The sequence below is a fragment of the Cyanistes caeruleus genome, chromosome 9 (assembly GCF_971803275.1).
Source record: "Cyanistes caeruleus chromosome 9, bCyaCae1.hap1.1, whole genome shotgun sequence".
NCBI classification, from domain to species: Eukaryota; Metazoa; Chordata; class Aves; order Passeriformes; family Paridae; genus Cyanistes; species Cyanistes caeruleus.
Genome location: NC_141709.1, coordinates 12,312,440 through 12,332,830, shown reverse-complemented (window position 1 = coordinate 12,332,830; position 20,391 = coordinate 12,312,440). Strand labels below are relative to the sequence as shown.

At 37.2% G+C, this 20,391-nt stretch overlaps 1 protein-coding gene across 3 annotated transcripts in view; it reads left to right on the top strand.

Moving 5' to 3' along the window:
* Positions 1 to 20,391, top strand: part of DENND1B (DENN domain containing 1B) — a 156,462-nt gene that overhangs the window by 71,082 nt on the left and 64,989 nt on the right. Inside the window, exons 6-10 of one of the 3 annotated variants that reach the window (XM_086841999.1) lie at positions 5,625 to 5,694; positions 7,520 to 7,600; positions 10,226 to 10,285; positions 12,072 to 12,125; positions 15,164 to 15,274. In XM_086841999.1, the coding sequence (XP_086698125.1) occupies positions 5,625 to 5,694; positions 7,520 to 7,600; positions 10,226 to 10,285; positions 12,072 to 12,125; positions 15,164 to 15,274 (376 nt within the window). The remainder of the gene's footprint in view (positions 1 to 5,624; positions 5,695 to 7,519; positions 7,601 to 10,225; positions 10,286 to 12,071; positions 12,126 to 15,163; positions 15,275 to 20,391) is intronic. The other 2 variants (XM_086841997.1, XM_086841998.1) reach the window with 2 other exon arrangements.

Below are 20,391 nucleotides of genomic sequence, written 5' to 3'. Positions count from 1 at the left end.
GTGTTTTCCTGGAGGAAAGCGGGCTCAGGAGTGACCTTCCAGCTCTTTACAACCACTTGAAAAGAAGGTGTAGCAAGTGGGTGTTGGGTTCTCTCCTGGGTAATAAATCATGGGACAAGAGGAAATGGCCTCAAGTTGCACCACTGGAGGTTTAGATTGGGTATTAGGAAAAGTTTCTTCATGGAAAGGGTTGTTGAGCGCTGGAACAGGTTTCCTGCGGAGGTGGTGGATTCACCATCCCTGGAGAGATTTAAAAGACAGGTAGATGTGGTGTTTGGGGCATGGTTTGGTGGTAGGTTTGGCAATGCCGAGTTGATGGTTGGACTCAATGGTCTTACAGGTCTTTTCCAAACTACAGGATCTGATGAGTCCATATACAATTCTTTGTCCAGTATGATATATGGATAAAGATGTAAAGCCTATCTCAGTGTTTATCTATGAATAAGTCTGTTTACTAGAGTAGTCCAAATCAATTAATAGTATTATTATCAAACATGCTTCCAAAATTAGCCTATGATAAAAGAGGACAAAAGTGTTGCTTGACAGCCTTAAAGATGTAAAAAATTGCAAAGAGCCTGTACTTGGTCTTTGAGTTGAGAATCTAAAAAACCACCTGATGGTGTCTTCATTATGAAAGAGAACAACTGTGTTTACTTTTGAATGCAGAGATGCCTTGTATATGCACACATGCAAATGCACTCTTTATTGTTTATGAAAAAAACATGTATAATGATTCTTTATTATGCTGAATTAATTACAATTAGCAAATACATAACAAATATATAAGGGGAACTTTTTTTTCTTTCTAGTAGATCTTTGTAATATTTTGTTGAAGAACACTATAATTAGAAATATTGTCAAAAGCTTTTGCAATTAGGCTGTACTATTGAAGAACTGAAGATTATGTAGAAAAGAAGTAGAGGACAAGTTCTGGCAGCCTTTGGTTTCATGCCATATAATGTAATAGAGTACTTTTTTTGATCTCTTTTATCTTTCAGGTTTAAGAGGTGCATTGAAATTACATTAAGCTTGTGTCTGTGATTGTAAGGCTTAAAGCAATTTTTTTACCATTCTTTTGGCTCATAAAGGAAACTGACTTTCATAAACTATGGTCAAGTAGGATGTTTTTCTTAGTGGTTTTGTTACACAAAGACAGGGAAGCGTATCATCAGTGTGATTTTCCTAAGGGAAGAAATTTCCATGCAAGTACTCTTTGGTCAACTTGCCTTGCCATACGAAAAATCTCCCTTGGCTTTCTATTAAGGTTCATTAATTTCAAATAATTTGACCTTTCTAAATACTTAAAAATTGCTTTCACTTTTTCTTTTCTCAGTTATAGGGGAGCTGAGATCATGCATATAGGCAAGAAGTATGGTTAATACTTTGTTGAAGTAGGGGAATTTATTTTTATAGAATGCTGTTCATAAATGTTATCAAAAACAGATGATCAAATGAGATTTTTGAGTATTCTACAGCAAAATGTGCTGGGGTCATATATACTGTTAACACAGAGGTGATAGCAAGATACTGGAAAGCCTTTAGGTAGTCTTACCCATTTGTGTATGCAGTGTTACAAAAATACTTTGAGATTTATACCTACCTTGTACCTTGACTTTGACAAAATGCTAGGACTGTGTTCCAACCCCTGCTGTAATTCTAGGTTGTGAAGCTGTTCCACAGCTCTGATATTTGCAGAAACTCTGAACACTGCAGCAAACAATTTGTTTGCCTCTCTGTGCTGTGTTTCAGTGATGTGTAAAACCAGGTTAGCATGATTTGAGAAGATAATAGAACAGGAATCCTAGGTGAAAGAATGCTCAAAGATCAGATGTTTTAGGTGCTGATACAGTGGGTGTTTTATGAGGGCATGGAATGTTCACACCTGTAAGCAGTCAGTGGCGTTGCAAACCTGCACTAAAGTAAATTTTATGATTATATTAAGAATATATTGGGAAACAAATGTAATAATGTCACACCTAACCACTGTCAGCAATACCAAACATTAGAAATGTCTGTGAACATTAAGAGTTCACAGTATTGTTTAGCACAATGTTTTTTTTTAGCTTAGCTAGCACAATGTATGGTAAAGTGTGATAAAGATATTAATATGATGGATTTAAAGGATATCATTAAATCATTGCCTTTGTCTCTGGCTTGGCAAGAGTAAATTCATGATGGATATTTGTGGGTTTTTTTTGTCTTGTTACATAATTTGGTTTTGCTTTTTTTGCAGCCAATAGTTAAGCATTTATAAAGACAGCAAAGATTACTAGTAAATGCACTAACTATAACAGTGTTTGGATTTCTGCTCTGCTTTTGCTTTACCTCAAGAATCAGGATCTATTTCTAAAGCCTTGCCAGCTGCATACTGATAACAGAGGTGTTACAAAGACGCCATAGCCCTTCAGTGGACTCACTGACTAAGCAGTACTTGGCTTCTCTACCAGCCACGGTTTCCCCCTGACAGATTTTTTTTTTTCTATCAGGGAAAACATTTCGGTTCTGCATACTGGGTTTTTGCAGTTGCAGTTAGCATATTTCCTGGAATATATAAATTTGAAATTTAAGGTCTGTCTGCAGCATGCGCTAAAGCCTTTAAGAAATGCGTGTCTGTGGATTTGCATTGCGAAAATGATGTCTGTAGTAGTATTATATATGGGTATGAAATGTTCTGAAAACCTTTCAGGCACTGTTTCCTTTCCAGCTCCCCTTTCTAATCTCAAACAACTAATAATAACTATAATATTACCTATTCAGTAATGTTTGTGATAAAATTCTAACAGACATGAGAAAGTGTGTCACTTGTGAATAAGGCATAATTTATATTGTTATTATTTAATTTATCAGACTTAACATATTAAATCGTGATGGTGGAAAGTTCTGTAGCATGTGGTTGCTGATGATATCACTGTTACAGATAACTTCTTTAGATGGAATATTGGAACTGATACCACTGTGTTTGAGTTTCTTACACTCTTCAGTTATGTCTTATTTGTCTTAGATTCTGTTTAACTTGGTGAGAGTATTGTTGTGAGGTGCCTCAGGGAGGCAAAGATTCAGTTTCAGATAAGCATTGTTAAAGTGAGAGGAATGGCTGTAAGCCATGTGTGTGAATTTTGACCCCTGCTTTGGGGGATGGGCAGTGTGAGCCCTGGATGAAGCTGCCCCACCCCAAACCCCTTGTGAGGGGTGTCCCAGGAGTTCTGGTTGGGTTTGGGCCCCTGGGGTTTCACCCTTGCTATGTTCCTAGTGGTCCCTGATTCTGAACTCCACCCTTTTGTCCATCAAAACCCCGCACCCTACCTTTGTTTGGTGCTCTCTGTCTCTGAATGAGTTTGTTCCCAGTCTGAATAAATGGTTTCATGAACAGAGGCTCATCTCATTCCTATCCTGAGCTGGGTCCCAGTAACTGTAGCTTCCCTGGACATGATCCTGTGGTTGCAGACTGCAACAAGTATTGTGCTCATGGGCTGCAGACATGTCTTAGAAGTCTCTGAAGTATAGATGTATTAATGTGTTTGTGTTTGCAATATTGGTGAATATTTTTATTTTTGGAAGTTAATTTTATCTGTAGAAATGACTTTATAGGGAGACCAATATTTCTGCATATAATGTGACATCTCTACTGTTGCACAGCATTGCACCACTTGTCAAACAGGGGGTACCTGGTCTGCCCAAAGAAAGTTGTTTTTCATTCTCCAGGGAGGCAACAGTTCTGTCAGTCCACTGGATATGGGAAGATGTAGAATTTCAAAATTGCAAATAATTACTGAAATCTGTAACAATTAATGATAGTGGGAATGAGATTAGAAAAAGTTTCAAATGTTTTTCTTAGTGCCCTGAAAATACTAAGTCTAAGTATTATGAATTAATCTGCGCTTAATGGAACTTCATGCAGGTGTCCAGCTTAAAGAAACCATCTATCTATATTGTCTATCAGTGATGTGCCATTAAATTTCTGGGAAAAAAATTGATAGGCTTTTTATTTATAAATATATATTTATAAAAGACATGTCGTGGTTTTAAGCACTAGCTAAAAATCACCAGGAAACTTACTCATCTCTTGTTGTGAGATACGGATTAGGAAAAGGGCAAAACAGGCTCAAAACTTAAAAGGAATAAAGAAAGTTTATTAATAGAACTACAAGAATATGAAACCAGAATAAAACCTCCAGAAACCTTTCCTCCCCACCCCACCTTTTTCTTTGCCCAACTGACAACACAGAGACAAAACCTAGTGGTTGAAAGAGTCCCGATTATACAGTAGTCCTTTTATTAATCTTTGAAGAGAGAGAAGTTTTCTCTTGTCATCCCATGGAGAGTTCTCCACAAGAAAACAGTTTTCTTGTGGCTTTTCATTCCCATGATGGCAGCCACCTGGACAAAAATTTTGCCATCATGTCCTCCTCCACTTTCACACCACTCTGAGGTCTGTTCATGGGCCATGAACTCAAGGGGTGTTATTTTAAGGATGAGTTATTCAAAGGCAAAGGTTCTCTTCATCTGTCTTTGTGATCATCTCTGGGAACAGAAGTTTTCTCTTTTTTCTCCCTGGGGGCCAAGGGTCTTCATCAACTTCTCTCTTTCTGTTCCAGCATCTCATGGGATCACAACTACTCCACCATCTGCTCAGCTTCATCAATGGATACCTTTGCTCAGATCTACACTTTGAAATACTTAATTTCTCCCAAATACTCTTTCATGAATTAAACGAGTTTTTCAGAACATTATTGTCCATCTCCATGATCTTACCAAAATAATATTTCAGCTTATTAAAGCATCTCCTCATTCTCCTTCCATCTGAGGCTCAACTCCTTCTTTTACTGACTTTGATGGTTTATGTTGTCTCTTTACATGTTGATCACTCCCACTTTCCTATCTCTGGAAAGGGATTAAATCTGCAGGTCTCATCTGGGTAGTGAAAGGGTTAAATCTGGCCCAAGCCAGGGCAGGTATTCCTGGTGTCAGATTTCAGGTGTCCTTCTCAGCCCAGCAGCCGCAGGGAAGGAGCAGACAGCTCTCGGCTTAGAGCAGTCTGTGTGGGCCATGGTGGTGGGGGGAGGTTGCCAAGTGTCAACATGTCCGGGGGCCTCCTGGGAAGGGCTTTGGCCACCGCGCTGGAACAGGAGCCCTCTGGCTTCCCGGGAGAAGCGGGCACTGCAGCACAGCCCGGTCCGGCCTGGGGCCGAGGCCCTGCAGCCTCCATCCCCGCCCGGGAGCTGCTGGGGCCTGGCTCAGCGCCCTCCCCTGAGGCTGGACAGGCCGCAAGGGGCGGGGGGGTGCAGCTGCACTAGAGCTCTGTTACCTTCCAAGGCCAGAAACAAAGAGAGCCAGAAGCTCTTGGGTTTAAAAGGTGGTATTCACAAAGGTAATCTCATTTTCTGTGGTCAAAAATAGTATCAGTTCTGAGAACTATTGGCTTGATTTTGAGCAGAGAAGAAACTCCCAGTAGCCTCTCTCAGAGCCCTCATTTCCATGGGTGTTCCTCACTTTTTTTTTCTAAATGTGAATCCCTCACAAGATGTTATCAAAATGTGCAAGTGAGATCAATCATCATAGAATTTTATAAGCACTGGAAAAATACATTGTCATTTTATTAAAACACTTTTTTCCTCCTGTTTCAGTTACCTACCATGGTTTGAGGTATACTACAAGCTCCTTAATACCCTGGCAGATTATTTGGCTAAAGAACAGGTAATTTTACATATTCTAGTTATTTGTGTAAAGTATTTTCCTTGAAATATTAGTCATCATTTCAAATATTGTAAAGAGATTCTATACTGTCTAAAAGTTTAAGGTTTTAGTAGGATTTAAAAGCAAGTTTAAGTCCTCTTACTGAAATTCAAAGAATCTGAATTTAGAGCTTCCATAGTCACTTGAATCCCACATTATTCTAAAAAAGCTGCTGAAAATATACCTTTATAATGTGTCAGTCTCAGCATAAACAGGTCCTGTGTGAAGTGTAAGCAGTGTCACATCACTGGAGAGCTGCAATGACATATTGATTGTAAACTGTAGTGCTCTGGAACTATCTGATTATCAGCTGAAAACACTTTTGTTCAGAACTGTATAAAATATTATGTACTGTTTCACCCTTCATATTAACTAAAAACCGCCTCTTGTAATTCTGACGTCTCAAGTAGCAAGACAAAATTACTTGCAGCATTTGGTGAAGAATCATGATAGTTTAGTTTGCATATTCATGAGCAATTAGATGTATTCCAAGATTACACAGCAAAGGAGGTACTGGCATCTGTCTTTACTGAGAACATTAAAGCTATACCTTTTTGCTTTATATTAGTGTATTAGATTTCAATTTAAAAAAGCATCAATATTTAGCCATATGCTGTAGACTGGAAAAGCTAACATTTCAAAAATACATGAAATATAGAGTAAGCAATAATTATGCAGTATAATAAATGGACTATAGAGAATGATAATATTTTATGTAAAAAGATATATAGGAAAGTTTGGTGTTAGCTGTGTGATTCAATGAAGTGGCGTAGGTGTAAGTCTTACAAATGCTATAATTAGACCTTGGGTTTGGTCCCTATTTCACTGTAGTAGGTAAAACTGTTATTAAGGTTGTATTTGAGAGAAGAGGTAGGGATTGTCTTGATCACCAGTGCTGGCATTGCAGTTATTATTTCAAGCAATTTAGGTAGCAGGGTTTGTTGTTTTATGTGCTGAGGCAACTGCTTTGGTGGGTCAGAGAATTGTAGCCGTGCATGGAAGTGGTTTGTTCCACCGCCTGGAACCAGACTTGTTGCTGAGCAGGCTGCAGGAGGACGCTGTTCTCTCCTGGCCTAGGCACTGTTCATCTGACCCAGAGACAGACCCAAAGCCTTGTTCACTAGTATGAGGTCCAGTAGCATCCTCTTCTTACAGGGAGAGGCAGAAGCTACCTGTAAACTCAAAAAAATGTGTTTAAAAGTTGGCCCTGACTTGTCGGTGATACTTTTTGGTTTTACTTTGGCAACATAAAGAATTTAATCTCCATGAACAAAACCCCTAAACAGAACAAAAACTCCAAGCCAACAAAAGCTCCAATCACTTCTCTTTCCCAAGTAAATGTCTCTTCTAGAGACTGGTGACGGCAGGTAGCTGTAAGTACATTTTAGTAAACCTTATTAACTGTTTTATGTGTTTTGAGGAGACATATTTAATAAAATTTTAAATAAACCTATATAATGGCTAACAGTTTTAGGAAGATGATGTCCAGGATATTCAGACCAGCTAGACATTGTATCCCTGTTTTCAGTTGCAAATGATGTGAGTCCCTTGAGGAGTGAGTGGGGAAACATGCAAGAGGTTGGCTTAACTTGAAGATACAACCATTTTATGAGATTCAAAGCTGGCCTTGAATTTTACACTTAATATTTAAATACTTCAGTATGAATTACAATTGTTTTGGTTATTAAATATTTATATATCTTTGTCAATGTGTAGTTTGATATGTAAAAAATAGTAATTAGTTTTTATGTGATAATTAATTACCTTTAAAATATTTTCTCTATAGGAAAATGACTCAAATGATTTGTTGAAATCCTTGTATAGCCATCCTGTGCCAAAGGCAAATGCTTTTGTCAGTTTAAGTGTGGTAAGTATTTTTTCTGTTTTATTCCTACTGACTCTGAAATAGTTGGTAACGTTGAAAGAAAAAGTAACCTCAGCCCTTTGAAAGAGTAAATTTCTGTTGCTTCTCATCATTAACTGGCTTGGACAGCCTTTTTTTTTTCCTCTATGCAGGGTAGAGTCTGTCTCTGTGTCATGTTGTTTTCTAAATGTAGTCATAAAGAAACAGAAATTTGAATTTTGCTCTATGGATGAGAAAGTAAACTGCAGTGGTATCTGACAGTGCTAGAACTACTTTTTTTGTGCTTCCAGCTGTTTCATGTAGACAATTTTGGTTTCTCCTGCTGTGCATCAGGAGACACTAACTCAGTTTTATTGCCTCTTATGTCTGAGTAGGTACAGCTTCAGGATTGGTCAAAAGTCTGTGAAAACTGGCTGCTTTCCCATCTTTCTTCCCTTTTTCCTAGTTTTGCTTAATCATACAAAAATGCTGTAGGAAGAACAGTAGAAGTACACTCTGTTATGTGAAACTTTCAGCACATCTTGGTGAAATAACGTGTCCAGGCCTCTTTTGTTTTTGTGCTCCAATTTTTTGTGATGTGGGATGGGATTGTGATAGTGGGACAAGATGGTGGTGCTGCAGAAACATCAAAAAGTGGTCATTATGTTATTGTTATGGTTCCTGAAGTTTTAGCCAGAATTGTCTTGTGGGTGCATGTTTAAACACATTTTTAGAGCTTGCATGAAATATAAAGCCAGCACAGAACCTCTGCTCTCTCTGAGCCATTGTGCATGTTCAGGGCATCTGTACAGTCACTGCACTTGCCACAGTGTGCAACTAGCTGGGTCTTAGTTGAACCATCACATGTTGTAGGACACAGAAAGAAGTGATTTTGTAAAGGCTTCGCTTACACACATACTGAAATATCATTAGATTATTTATCTTCACCTTATTTGTGTGATTTCTTGTGTCTTTGAGCACATGTATTTTAGAAATAAGCCCAGTACTTCAATTAAAGTAAGCACAAATTCTAGAAAAGCATCTGGACCTATTATGAAGCCAGGAAAAATGGAGTCTACCACTTGTGTTCCAGCAATTACTAATCATTGCTGATTAACATAATGCTGCCTTTATTTTATTTTAATTTTTCTTATTTCAGATTCCTTGTTTTTTCACTAGGCTATAGAGACTTAATATTTTCCCTCCTTATACAGTGCTAATTGACTGTATTTGGAAGTCCTTCCAGTCTTATGTGTTGCTTTTCACCAGAACAATGAACTGGATTTGAGGCTGCAGTTGGAATTGTTTCTGTTGATATGTTTTTTTTTCTTTTGTCAGTGTAATGTTTCAGTTCCTAGCACCTTTGCCAAAAATACTTCTGTATCTCAAATAATATTTTGCTATCATTTATTATAGTATTACAACCAATTATAATCTGGCAACTCTAAAATGCTTTATAAAATGTCCTTCGAAACTCCTGTGGTTCAGAGGGACATAGAGAAGTTTTAAATATATTTTCCCTTGTATTTCTCACAAAGTTCATCTTGTCCATAACTTGACCAGCTCAAAATGAATGCTGTAGGGAATGTGGACATGGCTGTCTTGGCGAATACAGCCAGCTACACTGGAATGACGGATTGCTTGCTATAAAGTCAATACTTGCTGGTTTTATTTCAATGTTGTCTGACTTTGGAATTGTTTTTTTTTCTCAATTGTACCTTGTTCCCAGTTATATCAAAGAGTTTTTTAACTTTCTTGGTGAACAATGGCTATCGAAATGCAAACCTCTTGCCAAATGCTTGGCTCCAGGGACAGTCAAGCAAATATTCTGGGTTGAGACAGGGCAGAGCAGGGAGGAACGTGTCAGCTGGAATCCCAATGCTTGTTGGTCTAGAGGCATCTCTGTTTTTGTAATGCTGCAGGGAGCAGGGAAATATTTATTGCTGCTTTCCGTTGTAGTCTTTTTATTGATGTTTCCTTCTTGGTCCTCAGATATTGTAGAAAAGCTAGACTGGAACCATCAGTAGTAATAGACTTAAAAATAAATTGCAGTCTTAAAAATAATTGTAGAAATGACATCCTGAGGTGGCTTTTCTTTGTGTCAGGATCAGTGTGATTCAGATTTCATTCACTCAGATGTGCAGCAGGGTAAAGGTTTATGGATGCTGCATCAGGGTTTGGGTGGCAGATCGCAGTGGTCCTTAGGATTGTGTGTCCATAACCATGCATAAATTACATCCAATATCTGGATATGTCATGTTTCCTAGCAGTCTTTTTCAGGAGACACCAAAATGCCTTTGTCCAGTTAGGGACCAAGTTCTACTCTCACCTGTGAGTCCCAATAACAAATACTCTGCGGCTGAAATTTTATGAGATGGTCATTCGCTCTATGAAACCTGAACTTAAAAATAATTGAGGTCACTTTTTTGTTTATTTTTTTTAAATGCTGTCGTTATTGGGAAGGCTAGATACATCTGAATTCAGATCAATAAAAGGAATAAAACTTACTTTCAGCTAGTATTTAAAACAAATAAAAAAATTAAAAGCCAATATTGTAATGGAATATTAAAAGCAGTAGAGCCACCTTTGGTCTTTCTTGTTGGAAAACTCAAAAGCCAACTGTTCAATCTTTCTCTCATCTTGTATAAGAACCAAGAGATGACTTTTGCAAGTGAGCAAGTTTTGAAAAAACAGCCTTGTCTTTTATCGGTGAGTTTAAAAGGCACTGACTATCTAAAACCTATCATAATTAAAGAAATAATCACTTGCTGTAGGACATCTCTGTTGATTTGAGGCTTATTTTTACCTGTCCTTTGGGGAATTCTGCTGCTGTCTTTGGCCTAAAAGACCCATCTAATATTAACTTAATTTTTCTGTTTAAATCCAGCTTCAGAGCTATGTGTGTGTGCATCATAATCCTTTTGTAAAAACTGTTATGAAAATCAAACCCTTGAACTGATGAGCAAAACTTGCATTTTCCAGTGTCCTTTTTAGAGAAAACTTAATACAGGACAGCAACTATTAATTTAGTATCTCTTTCAAGGTCATTCATCTTCCTAAGGGAGTTCGCAAAGATGTGCAAGGACTCCATACCACAGTATTTTTGCTACTTTATGACTCTTAATGACTGCAGTAATGGCTTTTGCTTCTCATATTTCTGGCTTCCTTTTCTGTTTAATGAGTGAAATATTATTACTTTGTTAATTATTAATAATTACTTCTCTAAGTTAATAACTTCATTACGTAGAAATCTTTTGATAAATATTCTGTGACCTTAGTACATATAGGGAATAATTTTTTGTTCTCAATATACTTCTGAAGAATGCAGAATTCTGTCTGAATCTAATCTGAATATTTTCCTCTTCTTGAGCAGAGAAAAAAATTATTTTTTTCCTGTGTTGATGTGAAAAAATACCTATGGTATTTATTGTGCAAGTTGTATGATGTTTATGGGATGCCTTTTTTAAGCCTGTTTTTTCCTTAAATTTTAACTATTGCCAAATGACCTAATTTGTGGAGAAAATTTTCTATTAAATATATCAAGTTTATTAATAAGTCTCGTACACAGACTGAATAGTATTCTTCTTTTTTCATTTTTTTTTTTTTCTTTTTTTGAATGCAAGACACATTTAAGTCTTACAGATTTTGTTTTGGTATATATTTTTCAAGTTGGACTTGAGAACAAGCTATGTCTTTGTGTTGATAATTATAAAAAAAAGTCTGAAGAAACATATAAATTCTGTAAAAAAAAAAAGCTAAAAAATCAATAATTCTCTTATTTACTTAACATGCACTCATTTTTTTTCTCCTTCAAAATCTAGACTAATATGCAAAAGTGCCTTAAAATTACTGAGCTAAATCCATGTCTGATAACTAATAAGAGCGCTGGATTAATGAGAGTTAATTTACATTACATCTGGTTTTAGTTTAATCCATTTTGTATTTACATCCTAGATGGCCTGAAACTAAGATGCATAAAATCGTTAATGTATTTCATAAATTATTGCAGAATATCAAGCTTCAGATCTTACATTTCTGTTACCATATTTTTAATTCAAAGATGTTTGGAAAGAATTTATATCAAGTAATAATATTTCCATTCTAAATATTTTTCTCATATGAATTTTTCTTTTCCATTCCAAATTTACATTTTGTCCTTTAGCCTTTTTTTGTTGCAATGTTTAATTCAATACTTAATTTAAGCAATGCTACTCTCAGGCTCATGACAACATTTAAAGCTGTGATAATTTAAGTGTTACTACAAAACTGCAGCCCAGCATTTTGTTCCCTTGCTTTTGTGCTGTGCAGAGCCAGAGCTTGTCATTTCATGTCATGATCTGCTTAATTCTTTGTCTAGCAGCAATAAGAATGTTATTGGAAAAATGGCTATTTGCTTAAATACAGATGGGGTTGGAAATCCTAAATGCTGGGTTCTTATGAAAAGAATTTTTTTCCTGTGTGCATAAATTATCAATTATTTTTTTCCATTGATTAGCACTCATATTTCATTACTCCTGATATAACTGGATTGCCAACTATCCCTGAAAGTGTAAGTATTTAATTTCTTATTTAAGTTTGTTCTGGGCTAGGCTGAACTTTGGCTTTTATCAAGTGGAGAGTTTTTGTTTTTCTAAGACTGTTTTTAGAAATGGTTGATGTCTGTTATTACAACCTTTACCTGGTAGTTACTGTTGCATTCATTAACCCATTTTAAAGCATTAACAGGGCATTTTTGACCCTGTTTTTATTGCTCTATCCACCCTCTGCTCATAGTTACTTCTTTGCATTTACTAGGATTACTTACATAAAATATATTCTACTTCTGCACCTCGTGTTTTATTTGAATACTTGCCCTTTAAACACTGCATTGCTCAGTTGCAAATTCAGCCATCAAGCTATACAGTCATTTTTTTGTGTAAGAAGGCATTGTTTCAGGCTTTTTGAAAACATGCTCTACCTACCTACACTTGGATGCTAACCAAGCACCAAGAACGGGGGTTTGGGGCTTTTTTATTTTTTTTTCTTTATTTTTTTTTTCTTTATGAAGACTTGCATTCTGTAGGTGCAAAATCCTGGATGGTGCTGTGGGCAAATTGCAAATGGGACATCTCAGATCACATTCTTTGTGATGTGTTTAGCTAGATAGCATTTCATAAAAGATCTTGGAAGGGTCCTTTTTTCCCCCTCCAGCCTCTAAATCTGGAGTTGTATATGGCTGTATTAGGTGTGTGTTTTTACACTTTCAAACAGTGACTTCCTTCTGTCAGGGAGCTTAACAAGAAGGTAGGCTGTGGAGGCTCCCAAAACCACGCAGTGCCTCAGAGCTCATTCCTGGTGGATGATGGTGTTGGGGCAGCAGGGAGCTGCTCCCAGGGGTGGGATGGGCCAGGGAAGAACACAGAGCTGGGAAACACTGGTGGGGAGGAGCAGGAGGGTGCTGGTAGCAGAGAGAAGGCCTGAGGGTACATATGTGCTGGTGGGAAGGATGCTGAGGAGGTGACATGGACCATTATTGCAACTCAAGGAACCAGGGAAAGTTGCTGCATGGGGAGATAAAAGAGAGGACACTTTTTGCTAGAGCTCATTAGGTAGAACAGGGTTTAGTTTTTAAATGTATATTTTCATCTGCTTAACATTATGTTTTGAATGCCTCTGTTTTTAAGGAATCTCTTAACTTACTATTTGGTGTTGTAATAAAATATAGTGTTGGAGGCTAGAAGGTGTGTTATGGGCTTAAATTGAAGAAAATATGGGGAAACATCTAGCTGGGCCTGTGGCTGATAAAGGATCTTGCAATGATACCAATGTAGATTTATCTGGTGAGAAAGGTAAAATAATATTAAGGTGCCTTTCTACAATTATTTTTTACTCCACTAAGAAAAATCTCATCCTTTCAGTATGGATCAAAATAAGTAAGGTACTAATGGAGAGTTAGAACATGCAAGGAGTGAAGAGATGAGGTAATTACAGTAAATTAGCAATAAAATCAATCTTTCTACCTTTTAGTTGTAAGATTCACATACTTCAGGGGCAGTAACTTTTCAACTATAACAAAGAAACAACTGTGACTGTCTCCCCAAGATAAATTGGTCCATATAAGATTGTGACCTGTTTTTTAACACCGCTTTTTCAGCACAGAATCAGCACACCATTATCATCTGCAGTGTTAGAGGGTGTCCAACAAAAATTGGACTGAGATTCTCATGGTGCATCAGCCTCAGACAACCCCTTAAAAGTAACATTTGAAAGACCAGAGGTTTTTTCCTAAAACTGAGTGTAGCCCTAAATCTCTGGCTTCTTTCTCTTCCAAAATTCTATGCAGCATGGACCAAGAATAACTCTAATACTCCATATCTTAAAATTAATAATGGGTTTATGAATTTGCATTAATCTGGATTGACCACTAGATCTTTGCTTGTATTTTCAATTTTTTGTTTTTGTTTAATGTTGCAATATATCCAAAAAGGAAGTCACCCCACTCTGAAGCTTTTCCTTCTCATCTTGCCCTGGCTGGTTTTTCAGGGCTGGGTGACCATGCTGCTGTGTGTTGTCACATCCAGAATCTCTCCAGTTCACAATTCCACTGTTGATGTCTGTGCTTCTGTTGGGACCTATCTTTGATAGACCTGCTACATGAGCATTCAATAACAGTGTTGTCCCTGAGAAGAGATGAATAGCAGTTCTGGTTGCAGATACACTAAGGAATGTGTGAAATTAAATATTTTGCATATCAGCTGTATGAAAAACAGTGTATTTTCATATATGTTTTCCAGTGTTAACAGAAATTTGCTGTTTTCCCAGACAAATTTTCTTGTAGCTATTTTAGCTTATTCAGAACTTGTGTGTCTCTGGCGCTGTGCCCTGCAGAAATAACTGTTAGATTCAGCTGGAACACAGAGAATCCCTCCCCACTTTCTCTCCTTCCCCCCCCCACTTCTCTGGTGTGTAGTTCTCTGAACTACTAATGGGAGGTGCTGGTGACTTTGCCTCTGATTAAACCCCACAGTGAGATTCTTACCAGAGGTGAAAAGGCTGGCTGCAGGAAGGACCCAGTACCTCCACCAGTTCTGCAGGATGTTTGGTGTCCTGGGACACACAGTTCAAGCAAAAGCTCGGTGTTCAACAAGCTGATTGCTGTACTTGAAATGGAATAAAATATGTTGACTGCAGCAGACCCTGGCAAAATAGCAGTTTTATTACTGTAGCTGTGACAGAGCAGTTATCACCATGGTAAAAGATCTGTTCCTGGGTTGGAAGCAATAGTCACCTTAAAAGCCTATAGTGATATTGGTATAATACCAAATCTCATATTTTTTTTTAATTTTAAATTGCTGAAGGGCAAATGTCAGTCACAAGTGTACGAAATGAGCGATTAATAACCTATGCCAAAGTTAACTTCTCATTTGCTTGAAAACTCAAGTAATTATTTTTAAAGTGTGCAAATTTTGGTGCAAAAGGATTTCTTTAATAGTTTGGGATTTTTTTTTCCCCATGTACTAATTAGACAAAAATGTTCACAAGTAATATATATCAAATGTTCCACTTAGCTGTTGCTATATTCTTGACTATTTTTTTTTATTTAAACAGAGAAACCTCACTGAATATTTTGTTGCTGTGGATGTGAACAACATGCTGCAACTTTATGCCAGTATGTTGCATGAGAGACGAATCATTATTACCTCCAGCAAGCTAAGCACTGTAAGTACTTCACACATCTCCTTTTAAGTAGGATATATTGAACATTTCACAAAATGGCCTGCAGGCCTTTGTGGTTTTAGATATGTTCCATGTGTACTTATAAGACAATATCTACATACTCTTCTAATATATGGTTTTAGTCTGGCTCTTGAAGTACAAAAGTCTGATTTATGTAAGACCTACTCAGATACATTAAGTCAGATTAATTATTTTTCTTACCAGGAGATGAGAGTTCTTTAACTCTCCTGAGTTCATTTCTGTGCCTTCTAATCTGAAAAGAATTCTTAAGGGCTATTATAAGATCTTTATTATTCACTTGTGGCTTATTCCATTGGAGGTACTTGAAAGAAATCAAGGGTCCCTAATAATAGCTGCTATCCTAACCTGGTAATAGGTAGATTCATCTTTGTTAGAGTGGTTTGGGAGTGCACACTGTAATATCTCTTATTTGAAGCAGCTCTTCAGACTGTCAGTAATGTACAACTCAAAATATCAGTTTTTTAATTAAAGGTTTTGAGCTACTGTCCACTTCAAAATGTTTCTTTTTCCTCCTTATGGCTGCTTAATAAAAGAATGTTACATTTCATTTGGAAAGTGTACCTAAATATTCAGATGCCATTTTATTTCACTCTTTACAGAATCTTACAGATTTTTAAAATCCCCCATATTTTGAAAACATTCCCAAGTCAATTTTGCATCAGTAGAAGACTGTCACTTTATAACCAAGTTTTAATCACAGGGTGTAATTATTTTGCAGAATATATAGCCTATTAAGCACTGTTACCTAGAGTTTTTTGAAGAATGATGCATAAAAATTTTTGTTAAATATGCTCCCTGTTGTGGAAAACAAATTCTGTATTTCTGAGCACTCCTATTTGCACTACCAGATAAATGAACACATGGGTACGAGGTTGGATATAGTACTAAAAATTGCTATTTTTGGAGACTTGCAGGTGCTGTAAGGAGTGAGAATTCTTTGATTATAGTGGATAGAAGTCCTTTCAGTTTTTTTTAATCAGAAGTAAATTGAAGATATAGAAGATTCAGAATTACTGTAAAAGTCTGACAGGTTTTACAATTCTGTGTGCAGTAGCAATTATTTAATTGCCTTATTATTTTTTTAAACAGCACAGTGTTGGGTTCCTGGATCCGTGACCAGCACTGCAGTTAGGACAGTGCACAAAGGCAGTACTTTCCAGTGCTCTGCAGGGTGTGGAGTCAAGTCAGTCCTGGGAACTGGAGTGAGGCAAACATGGGGTCATATAAACAGAGGCCGCATGAACAACTGAAAACCAGCACAATAAATACTAAATTAATTTAGACAATCTTCATAATACTAGTCTATGACAGATTTTTTTTAATCACCAAAGATGTTACTTTTTCTTAGGAAATTCCCAGATTTTATTACAGCCCCCCCCCTCCCCCGCACGCTTCCCTCCCCTTCCTGAAATGGATAGGAAAGAAATTGTGCATTATAACATAGTAATAATACCTGAATGAGCAAATAAGGTTTTGAAGGGAAAGCTCTTTCAAAGAACATGTCTTAGCAGAAGCTCACATGATGTAGCAAAACTGTGGAATCAGATTTTTTTTTATTTTGCCAGTCTGAAACACAGTTTGCTATATTTAAAGGGGGGGGAAAAAAGTACACCATATAAAAAACCTCCAATGATGCCCCAGTCAACCCTGTTTTACTGCTCCAGTAGAGTGGAGATAGGAATTGTGATGGCAGCTCTGAGCCCATGGAAGATACATTCTGCAGGTGAGCACGTGTCCGTCTGCTTGACACGATTCAGAACTGTACTCTCAGCCTACATTTGGATCTGCTTAGGACTTGTTTTTGTTAGGCTGAACATCTCAGCTGGTCTCTACTGCTATGATGTGACAAGAGAAGAGGAAGTAGCAGAATTTGACTGTGCTGATCTAGACTGCTTTATTTAAGTGATCAGATTTCTCTTTGGAAGTCATTACGTAACGATCGATAGAAAGAATGTTCTGGTTGTGAGAAACTTACACTTTGTTTAAACTTTGGCTGTTTATTCCTAGCCTTTTAATGAATTAATAGCCATCTTACTGGTGTCTCCACTTGAAAATAATTTATGTCACTTTCCAAACATGTGTAGCTTGAAGTGGAAATCCAAAACAAGAGAGCCACATCAGCTTCACTTTTTTTCTGCTTGCTTTTTCAGTCTATTAGCATTACTTAAGTCATAGCTAAACAAAATTACTGCCACATCATGTTGGATCCATTTTTGATACAGAATGGGTTAATTTTCACTTGAACTAGTGAGTTCTGATAAAACAGAAAAGTGTACATGGCTTATTAAGAGCTTCAGTTAACTGAAGTGCTGTCTGCTCATCTCTTTCATTAATAGAACAGGGGTGATGCATGGCTTGCTTCTTTACAGAGCAATATAGTTTAAAAAGTTAATGAAACACTTTCCAGTATTGCCTTTAAGAATTTAATTTAATTGCCAAGAATGATTAAATGCGTTTTTGGCAAAAGGTATTTCTTCTTTAACATGGGATTTCTTGATGTAAGCAAATGGAGGAGGGTATTTGAACATCAACCTTTTCAAGCTTTGTGTTGTTTTACTGTTGCATATAAAACACAGCAGACTGATACTTTCTGTTGTAAAGTTCCTGTTTTAATATTCCTAAATTACAGCACGATACTGGAAAAGATTATTTGTTCAAAAATAGTGCAGTGAAGCACAACTTTCTGTTAAGGGAGTTGTGTCATCTTTGGGGTATCAAGTGTTTATGTCAGTTCATGAAGACTGGGTTGTGATGTCACCTTAAATTTTCAATTCACTATCTCAGGGCAGTGACTGATAACAAGAGGCATATTTCAAGGCCTTGCTCACTTTCTTCTCGCCCTTCTTGTGGGAGCCAGGAAGGAAAATTGCACTTACTTACATTCAGGGATTCTTTGTCTACCGTTTCAGCCCTATTAATTTCATACTGTCATTATATTCAAGTAAAGGATCAGTCCTAGTATGGAAAAAAGGGGGCAAAAAATGATGCTATATTTTAAAGGGTTTACTATAGAGGAAAAAAAAACAAAGAAAGGAAGGTTGCCTATTTTAAGTTGCTGAGTACAGCTTTTTAATTAAAAAAAAAAAAAAGAAAAAAAGAACCGTCTTGAGGGTGTTTCAGCTTATATTTTGTTTCAGCCAAGCAGGCTTTGTTTTATGTGCATCTTCAGATTTTTGCAGTTGTTTTGTTTTCTTTTCATCTTCCTTTAAATTGATTTTCTGTGGGTTTATCCCCTTTAAAAATTCCTTTGGTGTAGATATTTCTCTGCTAGTCCTTCCAATTACTACCAAGACACAAATGGAAACTTCCCACCACTCCATTCTGTTGCAGCTTCTGGGTCATTATTTGCCCTAACTGTTGATTCTTTTATTAGCTTGACTTTCCAATGACTTTAATAATGTGATTATCACCAACCTCACAGCTTGCTTCAGGCTTAGAGTTAGAGCGAGATGGATTCAGCTAGCCTGAGGATTATGCTCTGTAAGATCTGTTTGTAGCAAAAATTACCATTTCTGGCTTTTGAACAGTAAACTATGAAAAAGAAACAAATTATGTGGCTTTGGATTAAGTGAAAGGATGAATGAAACAAAGGGATTGATCTATTCACAGAGGTGGCTGTTAGTTATTTCACTTTAGCAGCAAAAGGAAGACCTTTCCTAAATGTCAGGCTGTATGTTCTTTCACTGCACTGTTTCCTCATGCATCACTGCAACTGCATGTATTCTTAGTAGTTGCATGGAGCTGTATGAGTTTCAGTACAAATAGTTTTTTAATTCCATCTTTCTATAAATTATTAAAATGCTGGAGTTGGCTTTTCCAGGAAGGCTGAGCTATGGCATTGACTTTACGCATGCTGGAGGCAGGCCCTAGATGTTTTGGCCCCAAGTGCACCTGCTGTGGTAGTCTACCAGAACATCATACCACACTCTCATGTATTCAAAGCAAAGGAATAAATCATGATTTTACAACAGTGCATCAGTTGACTTATTGCTGTTTTGTGACCGAAGGTAGGAAGGATTGCTGTTTAAAGCCATGTCATCGGTTCTCAAGTCACTCAAGCGTGTAAGCTTGTCATATGCCTCTGTAATTGTACCTCTGCAGTCTCTGCCTAACTAGTCAGCTGGGGCTGTGCGCTCCGTCTCCAACACCCGGCTGGCCAGTGTCTGACAGGAGCTTTCTCATCAGCCTGTCAGTAATATGCTAACTAGATTGGATCTTCCGTGGCCGGCACTGGCAGGTGGAAGGAATGCTACACTTTAAAGCAAATGTCTAAATGTTATCTCCACTTTGACCAGTATTTGTTTCGGGTAATACAAGCCTGATGTGTCTCAGAGCTTGGTGCTTGTAAGTTCTGCTTGGCGCTGGCTCTGGCTCTCTTTTGTAGCCCTACAAAAAGAGACGCAAATATCAATAAAAGATATAGATTTATTTGTTTCGGTGGTGAAGGAGAACTAAATAGAAATTTACACACATGTATTTGTGGAATCACTTTTACTGTTGCTTCCCTGCAAAAGAGAGCTTGCTACAGCTGCCCCTAGCTGCCCTCAGTGAATTGGACTGAGTGTCGGATTTATTCCCTTTGTCTCATTAGTCTTGTTCAGCTCTTGTCACACTCTCCATAGTTGCTCAGGAAAAAGTATTACAGATTTAAAATTTAATTCATATCTCAAATTTATGTGACCTGGAAGTGTTCAAGGGCTAAATTTAGTTCTTAAAAGTCAAGAAATTGATGGGAATTTATCATTAACTTGTGAGGCAGAACAGATATTCTTCTGATATTCACTGTGCTCCCAGAAGCATAATTAGAATTAATTTTGGAATATAACCTCCCTTGGGCCATTTAGTTTGGAGGTAAATGACATGTGGCATTTTTTTTTTATAGTTCATATGTAGGCAGTCTAAGGTAAACTGAGCAGGGGTGTAAACTGTTGTAGATGTGGTTAAATTCCCATTGGGACACTTGTAGGGAGGACATTTCCAGCAATGAGGCAATGGGATGTCAATATGGCATAAAGTGGAGTTAGAATATACCACCAGATCTGGAAAGCTGTCTCAGTATTGAAGTTCAGGATAGTTTT